The following is a 27245-nucleotide window of genomic DNA, read 5'->3' on the forward strand; positions in this document are numbered from 1 at the left end:
TAGGGATTTGGGGATGTGGGGATTTGGGGATGTAGGGATTTGGGGATGTGGGGATTTGGGGATGTGGGGATTTGGGGATGTGGAGGATTCCATGTGTGGGGAATTGGACGTGTGAGGAATTGGAGATGTGAGGATTTGGGGATGTGGAGAATTGGGGATGTGGGGAATTGGGGATGTGTGGAATTGGGAATATGGAGGTTTCCATATGTGTGGAATTGGGGATGTGTGGAATTGGGAATATGGAGGTTTCCATATGTGTGGAATTGGGGATGTGTGGAATTGGGAATATGGAGGTTTCCATATGTGTGGAATTGGACATGTGAGGAATTGGAGATGTGGGGAATTGGAAATGTGGGGAATTGGGGATGTGGGGAATTGGGGATGTGGGGAATTGGGGATGTGGGGAATTGGGGATGTGGGGAATTGGGGATGTGGGGAATTGGGGATGTGGGGAATTGGGGATGTGGAGGATTCCATATGTGGAGAATTGGACATGTGAGGAATTGGAAATGTATGGAATTGGGGATGTGGGGAATTGGGGATGTGGGGAATTGAGGATGTAGGGATTTGGGGATGTGGGGATTTGGGGATGTGGGGATTTGGGGATGTGGAGGATTCCATATGTGGAGAATTGGACATGTGAGGAATTGGAAATGTATGGAATTGGGGATGTGGGGAATTGGGGATGTGGGGAATTGAGGATGTAGGGATTTGGGGATGTGGGGATTTGGGGATGTGGGGATTTGGGGATGTGGAGGATTCCATATGTGGAGAATTGGACATGTGAGGAATTGGAAATGTATGGAATTGGGGATGTGGGGAATTGGGGATGTGGGGAATTGAGGATGTAGGGATTTGGGGATGTGGGGATTTGGGGATGTGGGGATTTGGGGATGTGGAGGATTCCATATGTGGAGAATTGGACATGTGAGGAATTGGAAATGTATGGAATTGGGGATGTGGGGAATTGGGGATGTGGGGAATTGGGGATGTGGGAAATTGGGGGTGTGGGGAATTGGGGATGTGGGGAATTGGGGATGTGGAGGATTCCATATGTGGGGAATTGGACATGTGAGGAATTGGAGATGTGGGGAATTGGGAATGTGGGAAATTGGGGATGTGGGGAATGGGGAATATGGGAAATTGGGGATGTGGGGAATTAGGGATATTGGGAATTGGGAAGGTAGCAATCTGGGGACGTAGGTATCTGGATATGTAGAAATTTGCGAATGTGGGAATCTGGGAACGTAGAGATCTGGGGATGTAGGGATTTGGACTGTGAGGATCTTGGGATATGAGGACCTGCTACATATACATCTGAGAATATAGAAATCTGAGAATATAGAAATCTAAATAGCGATGAATCTATAAGATTGAAAAATCTAATAACCTCTAAATTAAAAAATACACACCTTGACATACCACTTCTTTTTCCCAATAAAAGAACCCAAAATATCAATCCCCGGAAAACCTATTATATCCCACCCACACCAAACGTTGAATTAGCAAGCAGGAAGTGTATTCGTAAAGAACTAACCAAACGTAAGATACATTTGAGAAGTCTATGAATAAATTTTGACCGATCGTGTTGATTTGAACGCGGCAGTATTTGGAAAGTTCGTCCGATAGAGCACATTGCCCCACGAGAATAAAAGCGAAAAGAAGATTGCTGTATTGCTTTGGCGAATTCGAAGAGTTGCAAAAGTCGCGTCAGAAATTGGAGATGTTTGATTGGGTTGCGTCGGAGGAATAAAAGTATTGACCAAACTCAGTGGCTCACCAGAATCTAGGTGACTCTGGTTTCGCCACGGAATTCCTCTCCGACGTTTTTGTTCACCGTGACATACTTCTCGTTTGTAAAATGTAGTATAGGGATATGTAAATGTTTCTTGTTGCTTCTTCTTCTTCCTCTGGAATTCTGCCCGAGTTCTTTCGGGCATTTGGAGAACTTCTTTAACTACCGATTTCAACTTTTTTGTGGCGGGTTCTGTCACCTATTATAATTCATTCTTGCATTCATATCTGTCGACAAATCTTATGTATCTTATAAGATGAATTTTTTAACATGAATTTTTAAATATGAATTTTTAAATATGAACTTTTAATATGAATTTTTAGATATCAATTTTTTAATATGAATTTTTAATATGAATTTTTAGGTATCAATTTTTTTATATGAATTTTTAGATATCAATTTTTTAATATGAATTTTTAAATATCAGTTTTTTAGTATGAATTTATATATAACAATTTTTAAATATCAACTTTTAATATGAATTTTTAAATATCAACTTTTAATATGAATTTTTAAATATCAATTTTCAATATGAATTTTTTAATATGAATTTTGATCAGCAAACATGAATGCACATATCATCAAATATTCATGAAATAAGAAAATCAGAGTAGGTTTCAATTTTCTAAATGTAGAGTATCTACATGACATTATTCTCCGTCCACTTTCTATTAAAATTTCGAGTAAAAGCTTCGAACAGCGCACGATGAGAAACAGCTCGATGAAATACCTTAACAAGATACCTTTCAAATTCTTTTTTATTTAAATTAGAAGACTCTGCTCGTTTTTCCGCCGTTGAAAAAATAAACTGTCTGTTCTTCCTTCAGTTTATCCTCCAACTTAAAACAGCTCGAAATCTCGAGCACCTCGGCTTCCGGCGAGAAAACGTACAAACTTTCAAACTTTTTTAAAGTTTTCTAATAACACTCGGTATTATCCTCACCTTCAGCCCTCTTCGTTAATAAATCACCCCGGTAAATGAAAAAATTTGAATCACTGTCTTCTTCCCCTCAATATTTCGTTAAGCTTGTCCTCAGCAAAATTTCACTTTCCCTCATTTGACTTTAAAATTTTACTTAAAAATTTTAAATTTAATTTTTAAATTTGTAAGATCAACCTTAAAATTTGACATCTGTAAACTCAACTTTAAAATTTGACTTCTGTTAATTCGACTTTAAAATTTAACTTCAAAATTTAATTTTTAAATTTAAAATTTGTAAGTTCAACTTTAAAAGACTTCTGTAAATTCAACTTCAAAATTTGACTTCTGTAAATTCGTCTTTAAAATTTGACTTCAACAAGTACTCACACAAAATCCTACATTTGTCAAAATTTCAAATTAACGTCTGGTACTGCAAATTTTTTTATTCCACAAAAGTGTTTGAAAATGTGAAAGCAGCGTTATGAATCAGAGTGCAAAGGTTGACAATAAAGTTGACCGTGTCACAGTCGAACAAACGGTACCGAACAAGAGGCTGAATGTTAAACGTGGAGGAGGTTGAAGATAAACGTGAAAGCAAGTTGGAAAAAGGAAAGTAAAAGGGTTATATGATGGCGTAGGGTCGTACGCGCAGTTAAAGCACTTCATGACATATTGAAACGCTCGACCAAAGCGTTCGCTGGCGGTGAAACACTCTCGGGGCAGCTCGTGAGCGTTTATTACTTCAGAACGAGAATGGAGGAGGAAAGGCTGGGCCGGATGTGAGTCGTCGCAGGAAGAGCCGGAAACGGCGTGCAGGACCGTGTTAAATCGCGTAATCACGGTGATATTTGAGTTGCCGCGCAAGGGAAATTCCATTCGTCTACGGTTGGCAAGTGGCAGCTGCCCGGGACCCGTTGCACTCTGTAGATATAATTACGCGTCTGATTAAACGTTAGAATTGCAAGTCAACCGAGATTTGTCACTAACGTGTGTGATCTTGCGGTGTCCCTATCGGACGTGTCTACTGCAGCTATTCGGCCCGCAATGGATCGCATTGTAACTCGGTCACGGTGAAACGCGGACAGCTTGCGGGAGTTTCAATCGACGTAATCGTATTGATCGAACGAGTGTAATCGAGGGACTGCATAATCGTTGTATCTGTACTTTTTATCAAGATACTTTCTTATTTTGGTGCTTTGGGGTTGCAACTTCAGATGCGGGTGTAAGGTTATTGGCCGTTTGGTACAGTTAGCGTGGGTCTTGTTAGGGAAGAACTGATGGAGCTAATGGAGAACTGGAGGAATTTGGGGAGAAAGGAATTTGGAGATGCAGGGATTTAGGGAGGAAGGAATTTGGGGATGTAAGAAGTTGGGGACAAAGGAATGTGACACGTCGGAATTTGGGGATGAAGGGATATAGGGGTGTGGGAATTTGGGAGATTGCAAATCTGGGAATATTGGGATGTGGGGTTGCAAGAATTGGGGAGTGTAGAGATCTAGGGATGGTGGAATTGGGGGATGTAGAGATTTGAGGATGCAGGAATTGGGGAATGTGGAGATTTAGAAAGGGTGGTATTGGGGAATGTAGAGTTCTAGGGATGGTGGAATTGGGGAATGTAGAGATTTAGAAATGGTGCAATTGGGGAATGTGGAGATCTAGAAAGGGTGGAATTGGAGAATATAGAGTTCTAGGGATGGTGGAATTGGGGGATGTAGAAATCTAGAAGTGGTGGAATAGGAGGATGTAGAGATCTAGAAAGGGTGTAATTGGGGAATGTAGAGATTTAGAAATGGTGCAATTGGGGGATGTAGAGATCTAGAAAGGGTGGAATTGGGGAATGTAGAGTTCTAGGGATGGTGGAATTGGGGGATGTAGAAATCTAGAAGTGGTGGAATAGGAGGATGTAGAGATCTAGAAAGGGTGTAATTGGGGAATGTAGAGATCTAGAAAGGGTGGAATTGGGGAATGTGGAGATTTTGAAAGGGTGGAATTGGGGAATGTAGAGTACTAGGGATGGTGGAATTAGGGAATGTAGAGATTTAAAAAGGGTGGAATTGGGGAATGTAGAGATTTAGAAATGGTGGAATTAGGGGATGTAGAGATCTAGAAAGGGTGGAATAGGAGAATGTAGAGATCTAGAAATCCTAGAATTGGGGTATGTAAAAATCTAGAGATGCAGGAAATTTCCAAAGTCCCAAACTTCCAACCCCCAAATTCCCAAATTATCCAAACCCCCAAATCCCCTAATTTTCAACTTCCCAAACTTCCAAATATCCAACTACCCAAAATTCTTAAATTCTCCCACTTCTATATTTTGAAATTTCCAAATTCCCAAATTTCCACCTACCCCCAAATTTTCAAAACCCCAAATTCCCAAATGTTCAAACTCACGATCAATTATACAACTCACCACCAATACGGCGTTTCAATATTATCACCAAATATCGATAACCCGATAGTATTGACACACGTTGGTCCTCTGAACTTTCCACGAGGTAAACGAACCTAATCTGACGCGCAACACGCACCAGGAGATTCATAAGGGTGGATGTTTTTCGTATATTATACCCTTATGATATATCACACGTGGCTGAGTAATAATGTTACAGGTAACAACAGGAGAGACAAACATTGCTGTATTCACTGTTGTTCATAAACTCCTGTAGGATGAAGGGTTGAAATTGGAATAGTGATCTGCACCCCGTCAGAACAATTTTTTTTCACCGAAACAATCACGATTCGGCAGCTACGAAAATAATTGAGGAAACTGATTGGTTTTCCAGTAAAAATCTGTCGCAGACGTCGCGAAAATTTACCTGACCTGTTTATATTTCTAGACGATTAAATTTTATTTTAAGTTTTGAGGAAAACTATTTGTTGTAAAATTAAAAGATTTGGTCTAACGGGAATAAAGACACACCGGTTGCGATTTATGTAATTCGATCATTGAACGATTAACATTTTACGATCGCAATATTTTCGAACGGACATTAATACCTCGAGTCACGTGTAACTTTTATTTGAACAATTTACGATAACCGTAAAATTCCCAACACGCTCGTGTAATATAAATGCACGGTTTAACCTAAAAATTTCGGCTGATGAAAATTATACGTCCGTAACTTTTCGCGGTTTTATCTGACATTACACGGACCGATTACCTTAAATTACATTTGAATCACGGAAACATTTAGCGGATTAATACGAATGGAGGAAGCATAAAATTCTGATATAATGTATAATTATATTAGAAATTTGATTTAAGTAAAATCTAAAGAATCTTTGATGAATAAGTGACGTTATGAATTCGTGTAATTTACAATGTACATGTTTACAGCTCCATAACTCCTATCGAGTGAAAAGTATTCCGGAAAGATTCGAAACTTCCCCAAAACTATGCTCGAAACAAGCAGGAATGCGATCGACGCGTAAACTGTTTGCAAATAGGCCACAAGCGCGAACGCGAATCCGATTTGGTGAAGAGTTTAAAAAGTGCCGCTCGGAGAAAGTTTCTCTTAATTAAACGTTCGTCGAAACTCGAACGACCGCGGAATTTAATTAACATCCTGCTCGCGTAAGAGTACCGTCTCCGCGTGAATTAAGGGTTGAAGACGTTGATTGAACACCCTGGTGAGAAGCAACTAATCCACTCTTCGATAACAAATTAGAAAGTCTTCTTTCAATCTTCTTTCTGACAAAATTCAAATACATGTATAGTTGAAGTCAATGAAGCATAGGATTTTGATAGGATTTTTATGTGTAGAATTTTAATTATTATTTTCTATTAAAATTATTGTATTCGGTGAATGATATACAGTTTGGGGGATGTAGAAATTTGGGGATGCAGGAGTTGGGGGATGTAGAGGTCTGGAGATGCAGAAATTGGGAAATGTAGAGTTTTAGGAATGGCGGAATTGGGGGATGTAGACATTTAGGGTTGCAAGGAATTGGGGGTGTAGAGGATGATGGAGGATGTAGAGATCTGGAGATGCAGAATTTGGGGAATATAGAAATCTGTGGATGCAGGAATTGGAGAATGTAGAGTTCTAGGAATGGTGGAATTGGGGGATGTAGAGATTTGGGGATGCAGGAATTGGGGGATGTAGAGATCTGGATGTGTAGGAATTGGGGAATGTAGAGATCTAGAAAGGGTGGAATTGGGGAATGTAGAGTTCTAGGGGTGGTGGAATTGGGGAATGTAGAGTTCTATGGATGGTGGAATTGGGGAATGTAGAGATATAAAAAGGGTGGCATTGGGGAATGTAGAGTTCTAGAAACAGTGGAATTGGGGAATGTAGAGATCTAGAAAGGGTGGCATTGGGAAATGTAGAGTTCTAGGGATGGTGGAATTGGGGAATGTAGAGATCTAGAAAGGGTGGAATTGGGGAATGTAGAGTTCTAGGGGTGGTGGAATTGGAGAGTGTAGAAATCTAGAAAGAGTGGAATGGGGGAATGTAGAAATCTAGAAAGGGTGGAATTGGGAAATGTAGAGTTCTATGGATGGTGGAATTGGGTAATGTAGAGATCTAGAAATAGTGGAATTGGGAAATGTAGAGTTCTAGGGATGGTGGAATTGGGGAATGTAGAGATCTAGAAAGGGTGGAATTGGGGAATGTAGAGATCTAGAAAGGGTGGCATTGAGAAATGTAGAGTTCTATGGATGGTGGAATTGGGGAGTGTAGAGATCTAGAAATGGTGGAATGGGGGATTGTAGAGATCTAGAAATGATGGAATTGGTAGACGTAGATATCCAGGAAGGGTGGAATTGGAGGATGTAGAAATCTAGAAAGGACGGAATTGAGGAATTTAGAAATCTGTGGATGCATGAAATTTCCAAAGTCCCAAACTTCCAATCAGTAGAGTATAATTTACATCCAGAAAAAATTCACAAAAATTGTTAAATCTTCCATAAAAGCTTGTGTAATTAATTTTCTTCAAATTTTTTGCACAAACCCCGTTCTTATGAATATGCAATGAGTCCATCAGCTTCCACTTAAAAAGTACATTTCACATGTATCTTACATCAAAGGCCTCTTTAATATTTAATACCGTAAACATGATATTAAATTCTATCTTACTCAAAGTTGTTTCGCATTTTTCATCTCCTCTGTGAAATTTCAAACGCGTGAGCTATTACATTCTGACTCTGAAGAAGCAGAAATGTTTCAAGTTGTCTCGTTGTAATGGAGGACGCTTGTGACGGTGAGTTTTAACGCATAAATGTTATGTTTGTTTACAGAAGGAAGATGAACGAGATGGAGCAGATTCCTGAAGGCTGAGAGCGAGTGGATCCTTGAGATGACCGGCTGGAGAATGCAGCCGACTGCATCGGCGCTCGGCGTCATCGCCATTGTCTCCGTCATGATCACTATCACTGCTTCCGGTTAGTATTACGAGAATTAAATTTGAGCTTAGATACTGAAAAATTCTTTCAAATTTTAATTTTTGTAAAGTTTAGGTTTGGCCATGTTTAATTCTTGCATATTTTTATTTTGGTGAATTTTAATTCTTGCAAATTTTAATTTTGACAAATTTTAATTCTTGCGAGTTCCAATTTTGACAAATTTTAATTCTTGCGAGTTCCAATCTTGCGAATTCCAATCTTGAGAAATTTTAATTCTTGGGAATTCCAATCTTGAGAAATTTTAATTCTTGCGAGTTCCAATCTTGAGAAATTTTCATTCTTGCGAGTTCCAATTTTGACAAATTTTAATTCTTGCGTGTTCCAATTTTAACAAATTTTAATTCTTGTGAGTTCCAATCTTGCGAATTCCAATCTTGAGAAATTTTAATTCTTGCGAGTTGCAATCTTAAGAAATTTTAATTCTTGCGAGTTCCAATCTTGAGAAATTTTCATTCTTGCGAGTTCCAATCTTGAAAAATTTTAATTCTTGCGAGTTCCAATTGTGACAAATTTTAATTCTTGCGAGTTCCAATCTTGCGAATTCCAATCTTGAGAAATTTTAATTCTTGCGAGTTACAATCTTCAGAAATTTTAATTCTTGCGAATTCCAATTCTGAGAGATTTTCATTCTTGCGAGTTCCAATCTTGACAAATTTTAATTCTTGCGAGTTCCAATTGTGACAAATTTTAATTCTTGCGAGTTCCAATCTTGCGAGTTGCAATCTTAAGAAATTTTAATTCTTGCGAGTTCCAATCTTAAGAAATTTTAATTCTTGCGAGTTCCAATCTTGAGAAATTTTCATTCTTGCGAGTTCCAATCTTGACAAATTTTAATTCTTGCGAGTTCCAATCTTGACAAATTTTAATTCTTACGAGTTCCAATTGTGACAAATTTTAATTCTTGCGAGTTCCAATCTTGCGAATTCCAATCTTGAAAAATTTTATTTCTTGTGAGTTCCAAGTTTGACAAATTTTAATTCTTACGATTTCCAATTTTGGCAAATTTTAATTCTTGCCAGTTTCAATTTTGACAAGTTTCAATTCTGCAAATTTTAATTTTTACGAGCTCCAATTTTGACAAATTTTAATTCTTGCAAATTCCAATTCATACAAAATTTTAATTCTTGCGAGTTCCAATTTTGACAAATTTTATTTTTGGCAAACTTTGACTAGACATACATTAATTGTGAGACGCCCTGTATAAAAGTTCGCAGGCTATACTCTTGAAGAGTCTCCTAAGAAGTGTCCTTTTCAGAGCATTCTTGTTATAGCCGTCTTAGCATAAACAAAACAACTACAGTTCATCAGAATGTACATTGTCAGTCATTTCTCACACTTCTGATTCTACAAATTTCACTTCTGTACCTTAAAAATTCTTAGTTCTTAAAAATTCCAAAACATAGTCGTCTTCAAGAAATCTTTCAAAAATTTCACTATATCTTCCACATTTTGCAGTCGTTACCTAGTTATTACGTACGCGGTTGGTTATCAAAATTTTTCGAGCGTTTTCAATGAAACACGATTATTTACTGAGGCCACAGGTATCGCCACGTAAGCGGTTCCGTTCGGCCGGACAATAAACGCTTTGACCGTTTACCGTGCTCGATCGATCCGACGAAAAAAACGCACGACACACCAGCAGAAAGATCACAGTTCGTCGCTTTTTATGACGTGGACCACCAACCGGAAATAATCTCGGGAAATTCGTTTACGCGCAAACAGCGCCTATCGAAGATCAGTCGCGTTCACGGTCGAAAATAGATTACTGTCTTTTTTTAAGAAAACCGGTGACTCTACAAAACTTCAATAGCTCTAGTATTTCTGTCTCAAAAATTTCTGTTTCAAAATTTATTTTTGTTTTAAAATTATAATTACGTTGGAGGAACTTTAATGGAACTCATTGTTCGAGTTTGGTTAAAGAGAAGTTTGGTTTGGTTAAAGAGAAGTTTGGTTAAAATTATTTCTGTAAATGTTTTCGACCTGGTTTGCAATTTTATTTCGATTTTAGAATTAAAGGAGCTACAATAAAATTTAAACCTAACTCAAAATTTTGAGGTTAAGATTAATTTTGGTTTTAGAAGTCTGTTATTTATTTTCACAACTCCTCATGTAGCATTAAAAATTGTAAAATTGTAAAAAAATATGAATTTTGCAGAATTTTAATATGGCATTGCTAGAAAAATAACATCAAATGTGAAAATATAAAAGAATGAAATTTTAATCGATTGGTAATTGGCTATCGTAAAGTTTTTACTCGCCAACAAATAAATGTATAAAACTAAATTCTTGCCACAATGGCGTAACTCTCAAATTCACGTTGCAATTTCAATCGGCCGGAAGGAAAAGTCGTGACAGACGATCGGGCGAAAATCCAGTTTAAACAATAACTCTGAGAAACAAAGGGTGACGTGGTATTTGATCCACGGTGATATATCATGAAAAAGGTATAGAAAATCGTCGAGTTGGTCTTGTTTCTTCGAAAATCAGGTCAGAAGTTCTTCAATCTTCATTTTCTTTCTTTGTCAAAGTCCCAGGCAACTTTGTCTCGAGGTTGTAGAAACGATTCTGTTCTTTTACCAACAAATGTTACTGTTAATGGAGAAAGGTTCCGCGATAAAAGTTCTTTTCAAATCCTTTCACTTTTAACATTTGCTTTTTTATGTCGGTACTAGCTCTGTTTATGAATGTTGTGGGGGTTGCAATTATTTCTTTATGCATTTCGTGTTTTGTGATTTTGAGATAGACTTCGAATTGTGCAGCGTTGTGTGGCGGAGTTTAGAAATAAGGGGTTGGAATTGTTGGAGAGGTTTGTAAGAAGCTTTCAAATTTTCGTGTTTGTAAATTGTAGTGATTTATGTTCTTGGATGGGGAGATTCGCAAAGTTTTTAAATTCTGATGTTATCAAATTTGTAAGTTTATCAATTTTTAAATTCTTGAATTTTGGGGGTGTTAAATTCTCACAGTGCTGTATTACTGTGGGTTCAAATTTTTAATACAGGGAATTCCTAAATTATCAAATTTCAGATACCCAAGTTCCAGCTATCTAAGTTCTACGTCCTCAAATTCCACATGTCCAACTTCCAAAACCCCAAATTCCACATACCCAAGTTCCACGTGCTCAAATTCCACATACCCGAATTCCACGTGCCCAAATACCACATGTCCAACTTCCAAAGCCCCAAATTCCACATACCCAAGTTCCACGTGCCCAAATTCCACATGTCCAACTTCCAAAGCCCCAAATTTCACATCTCCAAGTTCCATCTATCTAAGTTCTACATCTGCAAATTCCACATGCCCAAGTTCCACGTACCCAAGTTCCACATCTCCAAATTCCAAAACCCCAAATTCCACATACCCAAGTTCCACGTGCCCAAATTCCACATGTCCAACTTCCAAAGTCCCAAATTCCACATCTCCAAGTTCCACCTAATCAAGTTCTACATCTGCAAATTCCACATGCTCAAGTTCCACGTACCCAAGTTCCATATCTCCAAATTCCAAAACCCCAAATTCCACCTACCCAAGTTCCACGTGTCCAAATCCCACATCTCCAAATTCCAAAACTTCAAATTCCACATATCCAAGTTCCACGTGCCCAAATTCCACGTGTCCAACTTCCAAAGCTCCAAATTCCACATCTCCAATTTCCAAAACCCCAAATTCCACATACCCAAGTTCCACATGCCCAAGTTCTACGTCCCCAAATTCCACATCCCCAAATTCCACATCCCCAAATTCCACGTCCCCAAATTCCACATCCCCAAATTCCACATCTCCAATTTCCACCCACCCAAGTTCTACGTCCCCCAATTCCACATCCCCAAGTTCCACCTACCCAAGTTCTACGTCCCCCAACTCCACATCCTCAAATTCCAAAGCTCCAAATTCCACACCCTCCAATTCTACATCCCCAAATTTCTTAACCCTTTGCACTACTTTGACGAGTCTGACTCGTGACGCACTCATACCTTCGTTGTGATCAATTTTACTCGAATTTTTAGTACGATTCAATTTGGAGTTCAAGTCCAATTATAATTAATTGTAATTGCATAGTCAACGATTGTATAATAACATATTGACATAACATTTCAAATTTTTTTGTCTGTTTTTATATTGTAGCTGTAATTACGCAGTTCTGACTGACGCACCTGACAAATATGTCATAGTGCAAGGGGTTAAACGTAAATTCCACAGCCGCAAGTTCCAAATCCCCAAGTCCCATATCCTTATCCTCCCACATCCCAAGTTTCCAAATTTCCAAACTGCCAAATTTCTAGTTTGTTAACCTTCCAAACATCCAACTACCTAAATACCAAATTTGTAAATTCCACACTGGTATCAAAGCTTTCATTAGCTCCAATACGTAGCAAAAAAAGGGCAGGATCCGACGTATGGTGAAATAAAGAAAGTTTGAAACGGAAGTTTGAAGAGAACAAATCGTTGGTACGTGCTTGAAGAGCGGCAGAAAAAGGAGTCGATACTCGAGAAGGAAAACGTGGGTGGGGCACAGTACCTACGGGAGATACCGAGCTTCGACGTAAAATTACAAATGACGCGTATTTCTCTTCAAAGTCTCTTGAAAAGTATTGAGAAGCTCGGATCACTCGAGGGCTAAGATGTTCTTATCCTTCTTGAAATACGCGTAAGGTGTTCACTGTTATGTCGCGGATACGAAACTAACGAGGGAATCATTTCCAATATTCTCTTTATGGTGTAACGAGCCTTTGTCGATGCTTCTTATTTATGGATCTCGGAGACTACATCAGATATGCTGGTAAATCAGTGGAAATATTATTCTTGATATTTCAAGGTCATTGAAATGTAGGAATGCCTTTACGATGAATACCTTTACGTCATAATTATAATTTAAACAATGTATCTGAACAAAGATCAAGGCTTTCAAATGCAAAGAGCTGACTGAACAAAATAACTGACCCAAAGATCACTATCTTAGATGGACTACCTTAGAGAAATAATTTTGATGAAACATCAAATGTACAAAACTTGTAGAAGTAAATATGAAACTTATCTATTGAAATGTTGTGTTTCAGAGTCAAACAGCGAGCTGGAGCGCAGCACGAGCCACCCCGAAGTGGAGGAGGATGACGTGCAGAGGAACGAGTCCGGCATCTTCAAGAACGACACCGAGGTGCAAGACCCTCGGCTTCCGTCACTGTTCGAGGACTCGTCGAACGCGTCGCGGGTCGAAGAGATCAGCGTCGAGTTACAAAGGGATCAAAGTGCCGCAGCCGAACAGAACGGCGTGCACGAAGTAGAGCGCGACCCCGAAGAGTTGGAGCAGAGAAGCATAGACCGCAGCAGCGAGAGTAAAACACAAGCCATAAGTAGGTTACTGCCAACGTCGACCGAGTCCGATCGAGGCAGTGTCGGCACAGCTCCCTCGAAGAGCGACGACGAGTTAAATCGCGTCCAAGTGGACGAGCAAGCGTCTCCAAAGACTTTGGAGCATGAAGGCGAGATAACAAATGGTTTGAAACCGGAGGGACAGAGCAAAGACTCGGTGACCGTCGCGACAACGTCCGTCCGGGAAACGGCGTCGACGGAGTCGAGGCAGATCGAGCAGAAGAACGTGGAGGACATCAAGGCGATCTCGTTCAAAGTGCCGGTCGCCGGAGAGGAGAAACAAGAGACGCAACAACAGGAACAGCCGAGAAATCCAGGGGAAACAAGGAAGGATCATTCCAGACCGGTGAACAATCTTCTGTTACCCGGAGGCAAGTCCACCAAGGGTTTCTACGAGATAAAACCCTCGATCAAGACCGAAATGGAGAACGATCTGACTGCCAGCAGCACCCAGAGATCCCTGTCCGGGAAAAAGTTCGTGTTACCCAGCGTGGACAGCGCGTTTGGCAAGTTTGGCCCTTATTTCGAGGACGGCGATCAGGATATGAATATCACTGCCAGGATTGGGAGCAAGATGCTGCTCGATTGCAAGATCGGAATGCTTGGGGACAAGGAGGTAATTTTCATTTTCTTCTTTGGTCATTTGTTGATGATATATCACGTTACAATCACTGTTACATTTTATATTAGTGGAGGTTGTAACGTGCGTTAGAATCAACGTGCGTTAAAATCAACGTGCGTCAAAGTCAACGTGCGTTAGAATCAACGTGCGTCAAAATCAACGTGCGTCAAAATCAACGTGCGTCAAAATTGGCGTGCGTTAGAATCAACGTACGTTAGAATCAACCTGCATTAAAATCAACGTGCGTCAAAATCAACATGCGTCAAAATCAACGTGCGTTACAGTAGTTACGCGTTGAGGTCAACGCGTATTGAACTCTACACACATTGAACTTAGTGCGCGCAGTAGTCATGCCTTGAAATCTACTCACGTTGACGCACGTTGCAATGGACGTACGTTGTAACTAACGCATGTTGTAATCGACGTGCGTTATAAACACCGCACAAAATTTCAACCAAAAAACTTTGATATATTAAAATTTGTATGAGAGCGCCAAGAAAGTGCGTCGGTGATCGATGAAAATCTTGATAATCAAAACTTTTCACAAGGAACTTGTTGTTTTTCCGCGATAAAGTAGAGGATGCGACGTGGCATAAGTTTATTTATTTTGCTTGCCATTCGTTGCTCTTTCGGCTAGCTTTATAATACCGTCGCCTTTATGAGACAGTGGCTGATGCAAGTTGGAAAATAGGATGGGCGATGTCATAATGAAAAACCGGCAGCAACGGTCTTGTTATATTTTTATGGTCTCCGTGACGTACGATAAAGAGATATCACGGTGATGAAGCGAGAGGCGAGAACACGGATCGATTCTTTTTGCCCGCTGAAATTTTCCCTTCGGAACTCGCTACCCTCTCGATTACGTGCAATGTAAAATGAAAAAGAAACTGCCTTCTACCTGATGTTAAAAAACGACAGCACCGATACAATCTTCCCTCTTTTTTCTCTTTCCTTTGTAACGAACGCAATGAACGTTGGTATTTCATCAGAGTTTAATCTCCTCTTTCATTATTAAGGTTCGTAGCTGCTTTATTTTGTTCGACGCGGGACACGTTGCGTCTGACGTTATTTACAGACGCAGTAATTGGTAAATACGATTTATTTGCTTTCGGTACTATTAATTGCAACTACGGGGTGCTGCAACGCCCATGTATTGTCATTTTTAATTTAGAAACACTCATTTGCAATTTGGAAGTTAGATTTATAATATAATTAGATCAAAATATCACTACGGATTTGTAACATATCGTTACGGATTTATATCACAAATCTGATATATCAGCTTCCGATAGCTTCATAAAAATTTTAAGCAGTCGAATAAAAGAAACGAGGTTTTAAATAAACCTATCGCGCGAATGATCAGATATATGATCAGCTATTGAAAGCGGAAGACTCGCGAAGTTTCAATGTTATGGCGAAACTCGCGGATTCCCTGGCAATAAATATCCACGAAATACTATCTGCACTCGGCTATTATTTACAATCTTGAAAATAGGAGTCACGTACTCATCGTAATCCCGGGCTCCATCACTGGCTTTAACGTTATAAGTTGCATGATATATTTCCCAATGAAATTCGCGTTTTCGTCTGTTCTTCTGTTGCCACTGAAGATCTTTTACGGATACCATAGAGAGAACAGGGTATCGCATAACGATGACAGATAGCATCATACGTTACGATTTCATGCATTCTCTTCCGGTTCCAGCATTCGAGTGTTCGACTGCGCTAAATCGGGAATATTGAGATTGATACAAAGGTCATCGGTGATCATAATTCCCCTATTACTCTCTGATCAAATAATTTTACTCTCATCAACCGAAGTCAGAAAAGAAAATTTACCATCGACAAAAATATATTTGTCAAGAAAATTAATATTAAAAAATAGATATAATATTAATAAAAGATATATCCAGTTTAGAATATTCCTCCTTCGGAATTCTCTACACACAAATAATTTCGGGAACTGCAATTTTACTTGATGAAAATATCTCGAATACCATGTTCTATATAACTATAACAGCATGAATAACATTCTCTTCGAATATCTCTCGCATCTTAGAAATAGCCCATCGTCTGGACCACCGTTTCGCAAACTTTTATGGACCAAAATACACCTCTGAAATTAATTTCCCGCAAACAACTTGCTTGTATTATTTCCGAAAGTTCTGTAGCACAGGAAACTTCAGACACATAAATGGAATTGTGAAAGTAGAAAACTTCGTGGGTTTTCTTGGAGTAGTCGACAACGCGACTGACTTTAAACGCGGAGGTCCACGGTTCAATTCCCGTTGAGTGCAGTCCACTTTTTTTCTCGAATATCTAGCTTCAAAATTACTTTGTCGCTAAATTTTCGAAACAATAGGAATTTTCTTAAATTTTCGAAAAGTGGAAGTCCCAAAATTTATTATTTCTAGGATTCTGTGAGGTAGAAGTCCCAAAATGGAATGTCCAAATTTCGGGGACTAAAAGTCTGAAAAGTTCAAGTCCCAAAATTCTGTAGTTGCGAAGTTTTTAAGCATCGAAACTCCTAAAATGTCAAATTTCAAAAATTCAAGTTCTAAAGTCCCAAAACTTCAAATCCCAAAATTCTGTAGTTCCAAAATTCTAAGGCACCGAAACTCCTAAAATGTCAAATTTCAAAAATTGAAGTTCTAAAGTCCCAAACTTTAAAAACACCAAAAAATTCCTATACCTCAAAATTCTTGAATCACAAAACTCTAAAATATCAACATCCCAAAGTTGCTCTCCCAAAATGCAACCCAACGTAATTCACTAAAAACCACTTCAGTTCACCGTCTCTAAAACCAGTAGTCAAACAATTTGCTCTATCAAAATTCCTAATGGATCTCTCATAATTAACACGCGCATCGATTTCTTCCCATCCTCCCGAAAGATGGTCATCAGAATCGGTTTCTCATTACGTATTCCGTGGAATATGAATCCATTCGTAATCTCGAGCGACTTGGTCTGCCTCTCGGCGAGAGAACAACGCGGAATTCGACGAGAGCTGATTACAATGCGAAAAGTTGGCCGACGCCGCTAACGAATGATGTTTGCAATTATAATCGTTCCGTTTTCGGCTCTGTTGTCTCTCGTTCGCCAGCTGCGTTTTGCGATTAAACGATGAATACCCGAGTCCCGCGAGAGCCGCTGCTTAAGCACTAATTGCGACGCTTTCAACCGAGTTGCCTGCCTTTCTTCGAGATTACTCGAGACTGCGAGATACTTAACACTTTTCAGGATTAAGTGATTCGACTTGTTTCTGATACTTGTATGCCGCGAAGCGGACTTATAGCAAACCTTTTAACGAACGCCTCCCAATTAACTCGGTGTCTTCTGATCTACCTTAATGTCTCGCTATTTCACTACTAATCTAAATTGTCTGTACTAATTTAAAATTTGTCTATTAATATATAATTTGTCTTATATAATTTGTCTTATAAAATTTGTTTAATATTTATCTAAAATTTATCTCGACCTCACCTATCATCTTACCCATTTGCAATTTGACTTGTACTCCTCTAAAATTTATCTTACCTTCATCTGAAATTTGTATTATCCTCTGAAATTTCTCTTGTAGCCATCAGAAATTTATCACCATAGATTCGATCAGTTTAAAGCTATCATAGTTCACGTAGAAACAGTTCGATATATTTGAACACGAGCCATCGGAACCCCATTGTGCGTCGTGTATCGAGAACGATGTTCGCGGCCGATTAATTAACAAATCCAGCATAGAATCCGCAGGACATTTGCATGAAACGGTACTCGTTTAATGGGGTATAATTTTGCCGGTTCGAAGGTGAACGTTTTCGCGACAGGACGGACACGTCCGATAACCGCGAGCCGATTATCGGTTGCATTCAACCGGACGCGTTGACGCGATGTCGACGCGAGGTGTAGTTTGATCGATTATTAAATTTCATGATCGCACCACCCGAGAAGTGAATGTTTCATGATGTTTTGGTTAACGCAATTATTGAAGCCCCGCGGGGTGGTTTTAACTGGCCGGTTGTTCGAGAATCGGCCAAACTCCGTACATATCAATTTACTACTAATCCCGTTCTATTATCGATCTAATATTCTATTTTTTCTATTGTATTCAATTATGTGAATAAGACTTTTTCTTCCGAGTATTTTAACGATGCCAATTATTTATTCTACCCTTTTCGTGCAAGGGTGTCTAATTAACTCTCTGCACATGTAAAATTTACAGGTGGGAACATTACTTTTTATGTTTGGGCGACGTTAATTAAATATGTAATTAATTTTTAAATTAATTCGAGACCACAGAGTCCTAATTTAATGTCACCGATGTTAAAAAGGTCACCGGTCTAAAGTCAGCATCAAAGCCAGAACTTGAACTTGCATCCCTTTTTCTCGACACTCGTCACGTCCGGTATAAAACGGGGATAAGAAAAAATGACGAAGTGTACAGTCGCAAGATGGCCGGAACGTTAAGCCCGGCTTTCTCGAACACTTAACGCGAAATTGCACGACGGCATTCATTCGTAGACGATTCAGAGCTTCTCGATTCCGTACCGTGAAATTATTGCCTTTCGACGAGATCCCGTTTAATTCCTCGCCGCCGCAACAATGCCACGCCTATTTCCCTAGGACGCCGTTTCTAGAAATCCGTGATTTACGAGGCAATAACGAAAGATATTTTCCGTGTTGCATTTCAGGTGACATGGCTGCAACAACACAGCAAGGATTCCCTTCGACTGCTCACAGTCGGAAAGAAACCGTACAGTATCGATCAGAGGATCAGCTTGAACTTTCGGTAAGAGACACTGCCGAAATCTAATTGAACAGTGTACATGCTCCTTTGATCTACAGGTACCCGAGCAACTGGAGATTACAGATCCTCTACGCTACTCCTAGGGATTCTGGGTTGTACAAGTGTCAGGTTGCCACGCATCCTCCTTTGGTTAAAAAAATTAACGTCGTCGTCACGGGTGAGTTTGTTCTTCTAAACGTGTACCCTGAAGATGTATTTACTCCTTAAACCAATAGATACACTGACAAATTTGAGATACACTAACAAATTTTATAAGAAACAGTAATCTTTTGAATAACTTGTTACCTTTTGCTAATTTGCTTTCTTAAACTTGCATATGTATATCAACTTAATAACCTAACCTAACGCTTTGACCAAAGTTAAAGACATCTATAAGAGCTAAAGTGTGAGTACATTTTTGTAAGACACTGTATTTCTTAAATGTATTTATATGTATTTAAGAAATACACTGTATTCCTCATCTTTGATCATCAATTTGCTAATTTGCTCTCTTAAACTTGCATATGTATATCAACTTAATAACCTAACCTAACACTTTCACCAAAGTTAAAGACATCTATAAGAGTTAACGTGTGAGAACATTTTTGTAAAACACTGTATTTCTTAAATGTATTTAAATGTATTTAAGAAATACACTGTATTCCTCATCTTTGATCATCAATTTGCTAATTTGATCTATTAAACTTGCATATGTATATCAACTTAATAACCTAACCTAACACTTTGACCAAAGTTAAAGACATCTATAAGAGTTAAAGTGTGAGGACATTTTTGTAAGACACTGTATTTCTTAAATGTATTTATATGTATTTAAGAAATACACTGTATTCCTCATCTTTGATCATCAATTTGCTAATTTGCTCTCTTAAACTTGCATGTGTATATCAACTTAATAGCCTAACATAACACTTTGACCAAAGTTAAAGTCATCTATAAGAGTTGAAGCGCGAGTACATTTTTGTAAGACACTGTATTTCTTAAATGTATTTAAATGTATTTAAGAAATTCACTGTATTCCTCATCTTTGATCATCAATTTGCTAATTTGCTCTCTTAAACTTGCATGTTAGCCTAACATAACACTTTGACCAAAGTTAAAGTCATCTATAAGAGTTAACGTGTGAGGACATTTTTGTAAGTCACTGTATTTCTTAAATCTATTTTAATGTCTCAATTTGTATAAACATTTTAACCTGACCGTTTTGTGGCAAGGGTTGAACGAAATCTTTTTACGCGAGGTTTAAACAAAAAGTATAGCGAAACAGTCAGCCAAATATTCGGAAAAAAATTGAATTCGTAGAGGAACATGGAGGACTAAGAAAGGGAGGGTCAGAGTAGAAAGGGTTGGCTAAGTATTGCCAGTCTCGCGTTTCTCAATCCCCTTACGTCGCCGATTCGGTGCAATGGAAACCCGCATTTCCTTGGCCAAAGCGCCCCGTGCCGGTAATCTGATCCGATCCGAAGAGGGTTGGTCGACGAACAAAAGCTACCGTAAGGACGAAGTAGGGCAGAACAAACCCGGATGAACCGACATTGTTACACGACTCTTTTTCCCCTCTCGACCCTTCTCTCTCTTTTTCTCCCTTTCTCTCTGTTGCTCTCTGTCAATCGTGAACTCGTCCTTTGCGACGCTGGAATTTCTTTGACCGAACACATTGGATCTTCTGGGATTCGATGGGCTCCAACGTTAATTCGAAAGAAAGAATTAATCGATAAGGACGATGTTCCCGATTCTCGATGAAATAAGTTTCAGCGGAGGACGATTTGTTAAGGGATGATTGATAGAGCTAAGCGACACGGCTGCTTCGGTCTGCTCCGTGATTGATCGCGCTACTTATTTCGCCTCCGGGTGAACGTGCTTCGTGGAAAGACTCTGCGACCATTCTTTACTGTTCCTTCTTTCAATTAGACCGGGTCAAGCTGCAGGTTTTGAAAATCTGAAATGCAGGACCATTTATAGTTCTGTTAGATGGACTGTGTTTCGGATATTGCTGTTTACGATTTTTAAAACTTTTAAGATCGTCCATCATCAAAGACAACACTTAAAATTTTTCGATGAGGTTAAATTTCAAGTTTGGTAGCAATAAATCTTTTGTGGTATATTGATTGCAAATGTGTTGTGAAAGTAGCAATTAATTCGAGTGACATGTTAAGAAAAGTAGCTCCTCATGTTCTAATTTTGTGTTCAACTAAACTTACATTTTATAAAAGATTTTATAAAACAAGATATTATTTGCAAATATGATGAGAAAACGATCAAAAGTAGTTACATAAATCTGCCACAATCTCCGTTGCGATCGATGTTCAAAGACCCTAAAATGCAGCTGTTAAAATGAAGTTTTCTCTTGAAGATTTCAAAGTTATTGATTCATATGTAGAAGCTACACAACGGGAAACGTTGATGAAGAGTAACGAACAAAGAAACAAATATATCCGTTTGTGCAAACCTTGCTACGTGTTCTTTCGTGTTCTGACATCAGTTTGTCGACTTCGAACCGGTTTTCTGCTTGACTAGCAATATCCACCGAACCAGAAATCACAGAAAATACTGCGATCCTAACGGAAGCTCTTTCCGAGACTAGAACGACAAGAAAATACCCTGACTAAATTCTACCTTCACGTGTGAGTCACGTAATACGAATTTTGGGATCCATAAACGCTGTGAATAAAATGGAAGCTGATAAACAGAATCAGCAGCTAAAATGAAAGTTAATCAGTAAATAAAAGAAGTGAACGACACGGTAAGTAAAATAGAAAATAATCAGTGAGTAAAGTAGAAGTTAATCAGTAAGTAAAATAGAAGTTAGTAAAGACGTGAAAGAGCTTTAAGAAAAGAGACATTGTCAAAAATCAAATGAAGTCGATGTTTATTGAAGAAAACGAGAGAATTGACACGGGTCGTGGTATTCGAAGCGAGAAACATGACGTTAAAATGTTCTAGCTGGCATGGCGGCTGCACTTTCCATGTTCCTCGAAATTGCATATTTGTCACGTTAGAACAGCAGCTACGAACACGTTGAAACGACTTGTGAAACGTGGTCCGTCGACGAACAGACGCGTCGCGTCGAACGGTCATCGATCAACGATACGATTAATACGATGATTGATACGCATTCATCGTGGTCCATTTGTTAGCTCAGTGAAGGCGATAATATTTGCTGCTCCTGCGACGTCTCTTTTTATGACGAGCTTTGATCCTTTATTACCTTTTTAAATATTTTGATAAACTTCTTCCCCAAAATCAGATACAAGTTTACTTTGTAAAAACAACATTAAAAAATTCTTCTTTAATACGAGATTAAACTTGTGACATGACATATAGTTTGAAGTACTTAAACAATAAATTTGCTACAGTTTTGCACAAAAATTTTGTACAAAATTTATCAAACTGCAGAGAGTCACAATTTACAAATTTATTTGTATGATCATAAAATTCATATAATTTGTAAATAAAAAAAATTGCACTAAACCTTCGCTCGAAGACACATGGATATAATTATCGTACTGCAACAAATCAACCCAGGAACAAATGTACGTACGTTTGATCTCCAACGGCTGAGTATAGAAGGTAGACTTAACAAGAAGGAGAAATCGATCCTGGATGATTAAACGGAAACGGAGCACAATGACAGAGGCTGCATGAATGAAACACAGCGTCCGTCAATAACGTCGATGAATATTCAAGCTTCATGAATGCTCAATTAAATTTGTTTAAAACTGCATTCAACATTCATGAATCTGCCTGATCATTTCATCATTGATCTGGATTCAAAAGTTCCTCTAAATCACGAAGATGCAGAAACACTGTTTGCTAAAAAACGTTCTTTAAAGAGATATGGAGTTTAATTACGATCAGCTCTTATGGACAATGACGATCATAAATACTATCGACAAGATGTTCGATCGTAAACTTGGGTCTACGTGTTATTGGCTGGAAGCGGATTCTTCGATGTTCCAGGAGGCTCTAAAGGAAGGTCGTTCCGGTACCTTTTACCATCTGCGTGTGATCTCGGTTAGGTAATGTTTGAAAGGAGCAACTCGTGGAAGCTTTCTTTTGTCCCGGGGAAAAACGATGACTTAGTTACGGAGAGGAAAGACCACGGCATTCGGTGAAACTACTTTCCTTCCGGGTGCTCGAGTGTCGAGGGGGAAAAATTTACGCACGACCCCTGCCACCTTAATGGACTCCTTCTATTTGCGTAATGAACCTCTGCCAGGAGATATTTTGCAAGGTGGTCGTTTTAAACAATCCACTTGGTAACGGGACACCATTCCGCCAGAGAAATGGCGTTTCGTGCGTCTTCTTACCTCGACACGCGGCTCTCATATTTAACGCTGCTTCACGACCATGAAAATGCGACAAATTTATCTCCCCAACTTCTAAAGATACATCGACTAAAAATATCTCTAGCTGTTACTTTATCGTGTTTGCAGATATTAGTAAACTGTCAGATGTTAGATTACTTACTGTATTTTTAACTGTTTTACATTTTCTTTCTTTACTGAGAAATATACCACGCACGTCACGTATGATAGATTTATATTTAACGCTGCTTCATGACGGTGCAAATGCGACAAATTTATCTTGCTTCTTAAGATATATCGACCAGAAACCGTCTAGAAAATATGTCTTTACTGTATCATCGTGTTTTCGGGTATCAGTGAAGTGTCAGGCGTTAGATTACTTTATACTGTATTTTTAGGTGCTCCTCTTTTTCGTTCGCTGAGAAATGTGATCAATTCTGATATGACACTTGATAGGCTCTCGTGATAATAAAAATCCACGGTACATTTAAATGTTTACCTCAGTCGACCCAGTTTGATCCGCCATTGCCACGTCTACAAAATCGAAGAATACTGATTGTATCAGGAAATTCGCGAATGGAGAAAAACAGTGTCGTAACAGTGGAAGAATCTCTACGAGCGTTGTTCTCGCAAGTTGGGACGATTTCCAGGACGAAACGATAGTTTGGACTTTATCGACGACAATCGTCGGAACCGTAACGTTATATGAGGGAATTTAAAGGGAAGATGGTGTCCCGTTTCTGGTGCGATTCTTCCGGCACGGATTTCGTATAATTCAGCGATTTTCCGCGCTGGATGATCAATGTTTTAGTCGGTCGAAGGAGAAAAAGATAGCGCGGCGTCTCGATGTATCGACGCGACGTCGGCTCGCAAGAAAAGTCTCTTTCTCGCCGAACCGCGCGACGGTATTCGCAATAATTCAGCGGGCAACCGCGTTTTTGCTTGAGCGTGACGGAAAAAGAAATTCCTGCTGGTGCGTCCCCGTGAAAGATGCTTTCCCGTTTGGTCGGGGGCAAGAAACGAGGGAAACGCACGTGCCCGGGCATACTTTCACGGATTGCTAAGCGCATCTTTGTCGCGTGGAATTCGAAAGACGCGGACCGCCGGTTACGCGGTCGACGAACAAAACGGCGTCGGGCGTAAACTGAAATTTTATTCCAGACCAGGGAAGACCGCAACGGCTCCGACGAGCGTGTTTTTTACGCGAAAGGCCGGCATTTTCTGAATTTCAAACACGAACGACGTTCCGTGTAGCGTGTTAATAAAATTTCTACGCGACCGAGCATCCGACAGTTCCTCGGCGAACCCTAATTTCGACTTGTCCCCGTGGAAACAAGCAATTTCAAATGAAACTCGGATACTGCTTCGGAATAATTAAAAATATTGCGCTGGGCTTTCGTTCGGTGAATTGTAGATTATGATAAGATAACATGATTTCAGAATTATTTACCTGTTTAACGCTCTGTACGGACATTTTTGATAATGTCGTACTTTATGTACTAATATGTTTCAGATAAAGTCATACGTTGTGTAGTGTACTTCAGATAAAGTCATACGTGATATACAAGTATAGATAAAGTACAATATACTAGTACAAAATTGTAACATTGGTTTCAGGGACCATATCTGTCGCTTTAAAAAATATGATGCCATATTTAAATAATTCTGCATTGTAAATTCTTTATAATTACGTTTATGTTTAATATTGTCTCTTGGTAATTAAACTGCAAATGCTAATAGTACTGTACTTTTGAATTTCATTATAACTCACACAGTCGGATTAATATCTATAATCTCCAAATAAATAAATAACTGTAACACCTCAATTTAACGTCAGAATATATGTAAACCTTATAGCATACTCAAAGGCACTGGGATAATGTTTCTCGTCAGTGGAATATACTGGTAACTGGTCAGACAGATTATGTAACCTGATATATCTGTCAGATTATGCTGCTCAGATCATGCACTAGGACCAGATGTTTATCAGACACTATGACTAGTGAAATGTCATCCGTCATACAGATCTGTCAGTAGAACAGGGTAAAACTAGTCAGCCATAAACCCAAAATATTAAACCTGAATTCAAATATAATTCTAATATTGTGATTGACTGAAAAATTATCTCATTTTGCCTCTATAGATGTTACCTAATACCTGTTATCTTGTAATGGATATTTTAATAGATAACACTTGTTCAATTCATCAAGTTTCCTTCTGTAATGCAAATCTAAAAAATTATTTCTCATTTTGCCTCTATAGATGTTACCTAATACCTGTTATCTTGTAATGGATACTTTAATAGATAACACTTGTTCAATTCATCAAGTTTCTTTCTGTAATGCAAATCTAAAAAATTATTTCTCATTTTGCCACTGTAGATGTTACCTAATACCTGTTATCTTGTAATGGATACTTTAATAGATAACACTTGTTCAATTCATCAAGTTTCTTTCTGTAATGCAAAGCTAAAAAATTATTTCTCATTTTGCCACTATAGATGTTACCTAATACCTGTTATCTTGTAATGGATATTTTAATAGATAACACTTGTTCAATTCATCAAGTTTCTTTCTGTAATGCAAATCTAAAAAATTATTTCTCATTTTGCCTCTATAGATATCACCTAATACCTGTTATCTTGTAATGGATATTTTAATAGATAACACTTGTTCAATTCATCAAGTTTCATTCTGTAATGCAAATCTAAAAAATTATTTCTCATTTTGCCTCTATAGATGTCACCTAATACCTGTTATCTTGTAATGGATATTTTAATAGATAACACTTGTTCAATTCATCAAGTTTCTTTCTGTAATGCAAAGCTAAAAAATTATGTCTCATTTTACCACTATATATGTCACCTAACACCTGTTACTTTATAATAGATATTTTAACAGATATTTTAATAAATAACTAACTAAAAATCTCTTCTTAAATGCAAAGAGTCAAGTAACAACATATGAATATTTGAACAAAATAAAAATATCTATTTCTCCATTCTTACATAAAGAACACAAAATCCGTGATCGGCTCCATCGAATTCGTGTTTGTCTAAAAACGCGTCGATCAATATATCGCAATATTTCTATTCGAGCCTTAAGTTTCCAATTTATATGCAGTCGTACGTTAGCAAGGAATATCGAGCACGCCAGATTCACGGCAACGTTTTCGTCGGAACGTAAACGCCACCATTCAAAACCAGACGAATCTGTGAATCCGATCGAGTTGTACTCGATTCATCTCGGCAGCGGAAATCTGCAACGTCGATCGATCGACAGGATCGCGTTATCTGGGAGACAGATTTGTCCAGGGGCAAAAAAAAGCGGATCATAGTTCGGTTTATCATAAGGTACACGATAGATCAAATAGATGAGCCGGGCAATTTATCGTGGCTCTCGATTGATCGAGCCGGATAAATAATTGTACGAATTGTGATCTCTTGAACCTTCACGAAAACCAGTGTAGAGGATTTTAGTAAAAGGATAGTTAACGGAGAATTTAGTGAAAGGACAGTTAACGGAGGATTTAGTGAAAAGATACTTAACGGAGAAATCGTGAAGAGTTAACGGAGGAGTGCAAACAATACAATATCCACATCATGGATATTAAAGCTCGAATAAGATTACTCCGATTATTTCTGAAAGATACGATTCTGCAATTTTTACGAGGACGATTGGATAATATCAAAGGAATTATTTTATTACGTGGACAGCGCGTCTGGCAATCTCGACGAGGATTCTTGCAGTGACACGGGTCCTGCAAGATATTGAGATCGAGTAGGGTAAGCATTCGTCGAGCGGAAGCGTCGGATCTCGGCTTTGCCCGATGAACAGACGCGAGCGGAATTCAATGGAAAATTTAATCCTACGAAACCGGAGCCGACAGGATTGCGAGACCACGATCGAAATTTCTTTCGGCTGATCATTTTTTAAGCTTCTTTAGGATGAACGTTCGCGAACGCGAATAAGGGTAGCCCAACCGGATGCTTCCCATGGGGATCTTAGAACGGAAGAAAGGAAAGTATTAT

At 38.7% G+C, this 27245-nt stretch overlaps 1 protein-coding gene across 1 annotated transcript in view; it reads left to right on the forward strand.

Moving 5' to 3' along the window:
- The window catches only part of LOC100876623 (uncharacterized), a 288061-nt gene that overhangs the window by 228373 nt on the left and 32443 nt on the right, over window positions 1-27245 (forward strand). Inside the window, exons 4-7 of the mRNA XM_076535286.1 lie at window positions 7957-8100; window positions 13176-14104; window positions 18796-18893; window positions 18950-19068. Coding sequence (XP_076391401.1) covers window positions 8016-8100; window positions 13176-14104; window positions 18796-18893; window positions 18950-19068 — 1231 coding nt within the window. The 5' untranslated portion in view covers window positions 7957-8015. The remainder of the gene's footprint in view (window positions 1-7956; window positions 8101-13175; window positions 14105-18795; window positions 18894-18949; window positions 19069-27245) is intronic.

The sequence above is a fragment of the Megachile rotundata genome, chromosome 9 (genome assembly GCF_050947335.1).
Source record: "Megachile rotundata isolate GNS110a chromosome 9, iyMegRotu1, whole genome shotgun sequence".
Taxonomy (NCBI): Eukaryota; Metazoa; Arthropoda; class Insecta; order Hymenoptera; family Megachilidae; genus Megachile; species Megachile rotundata.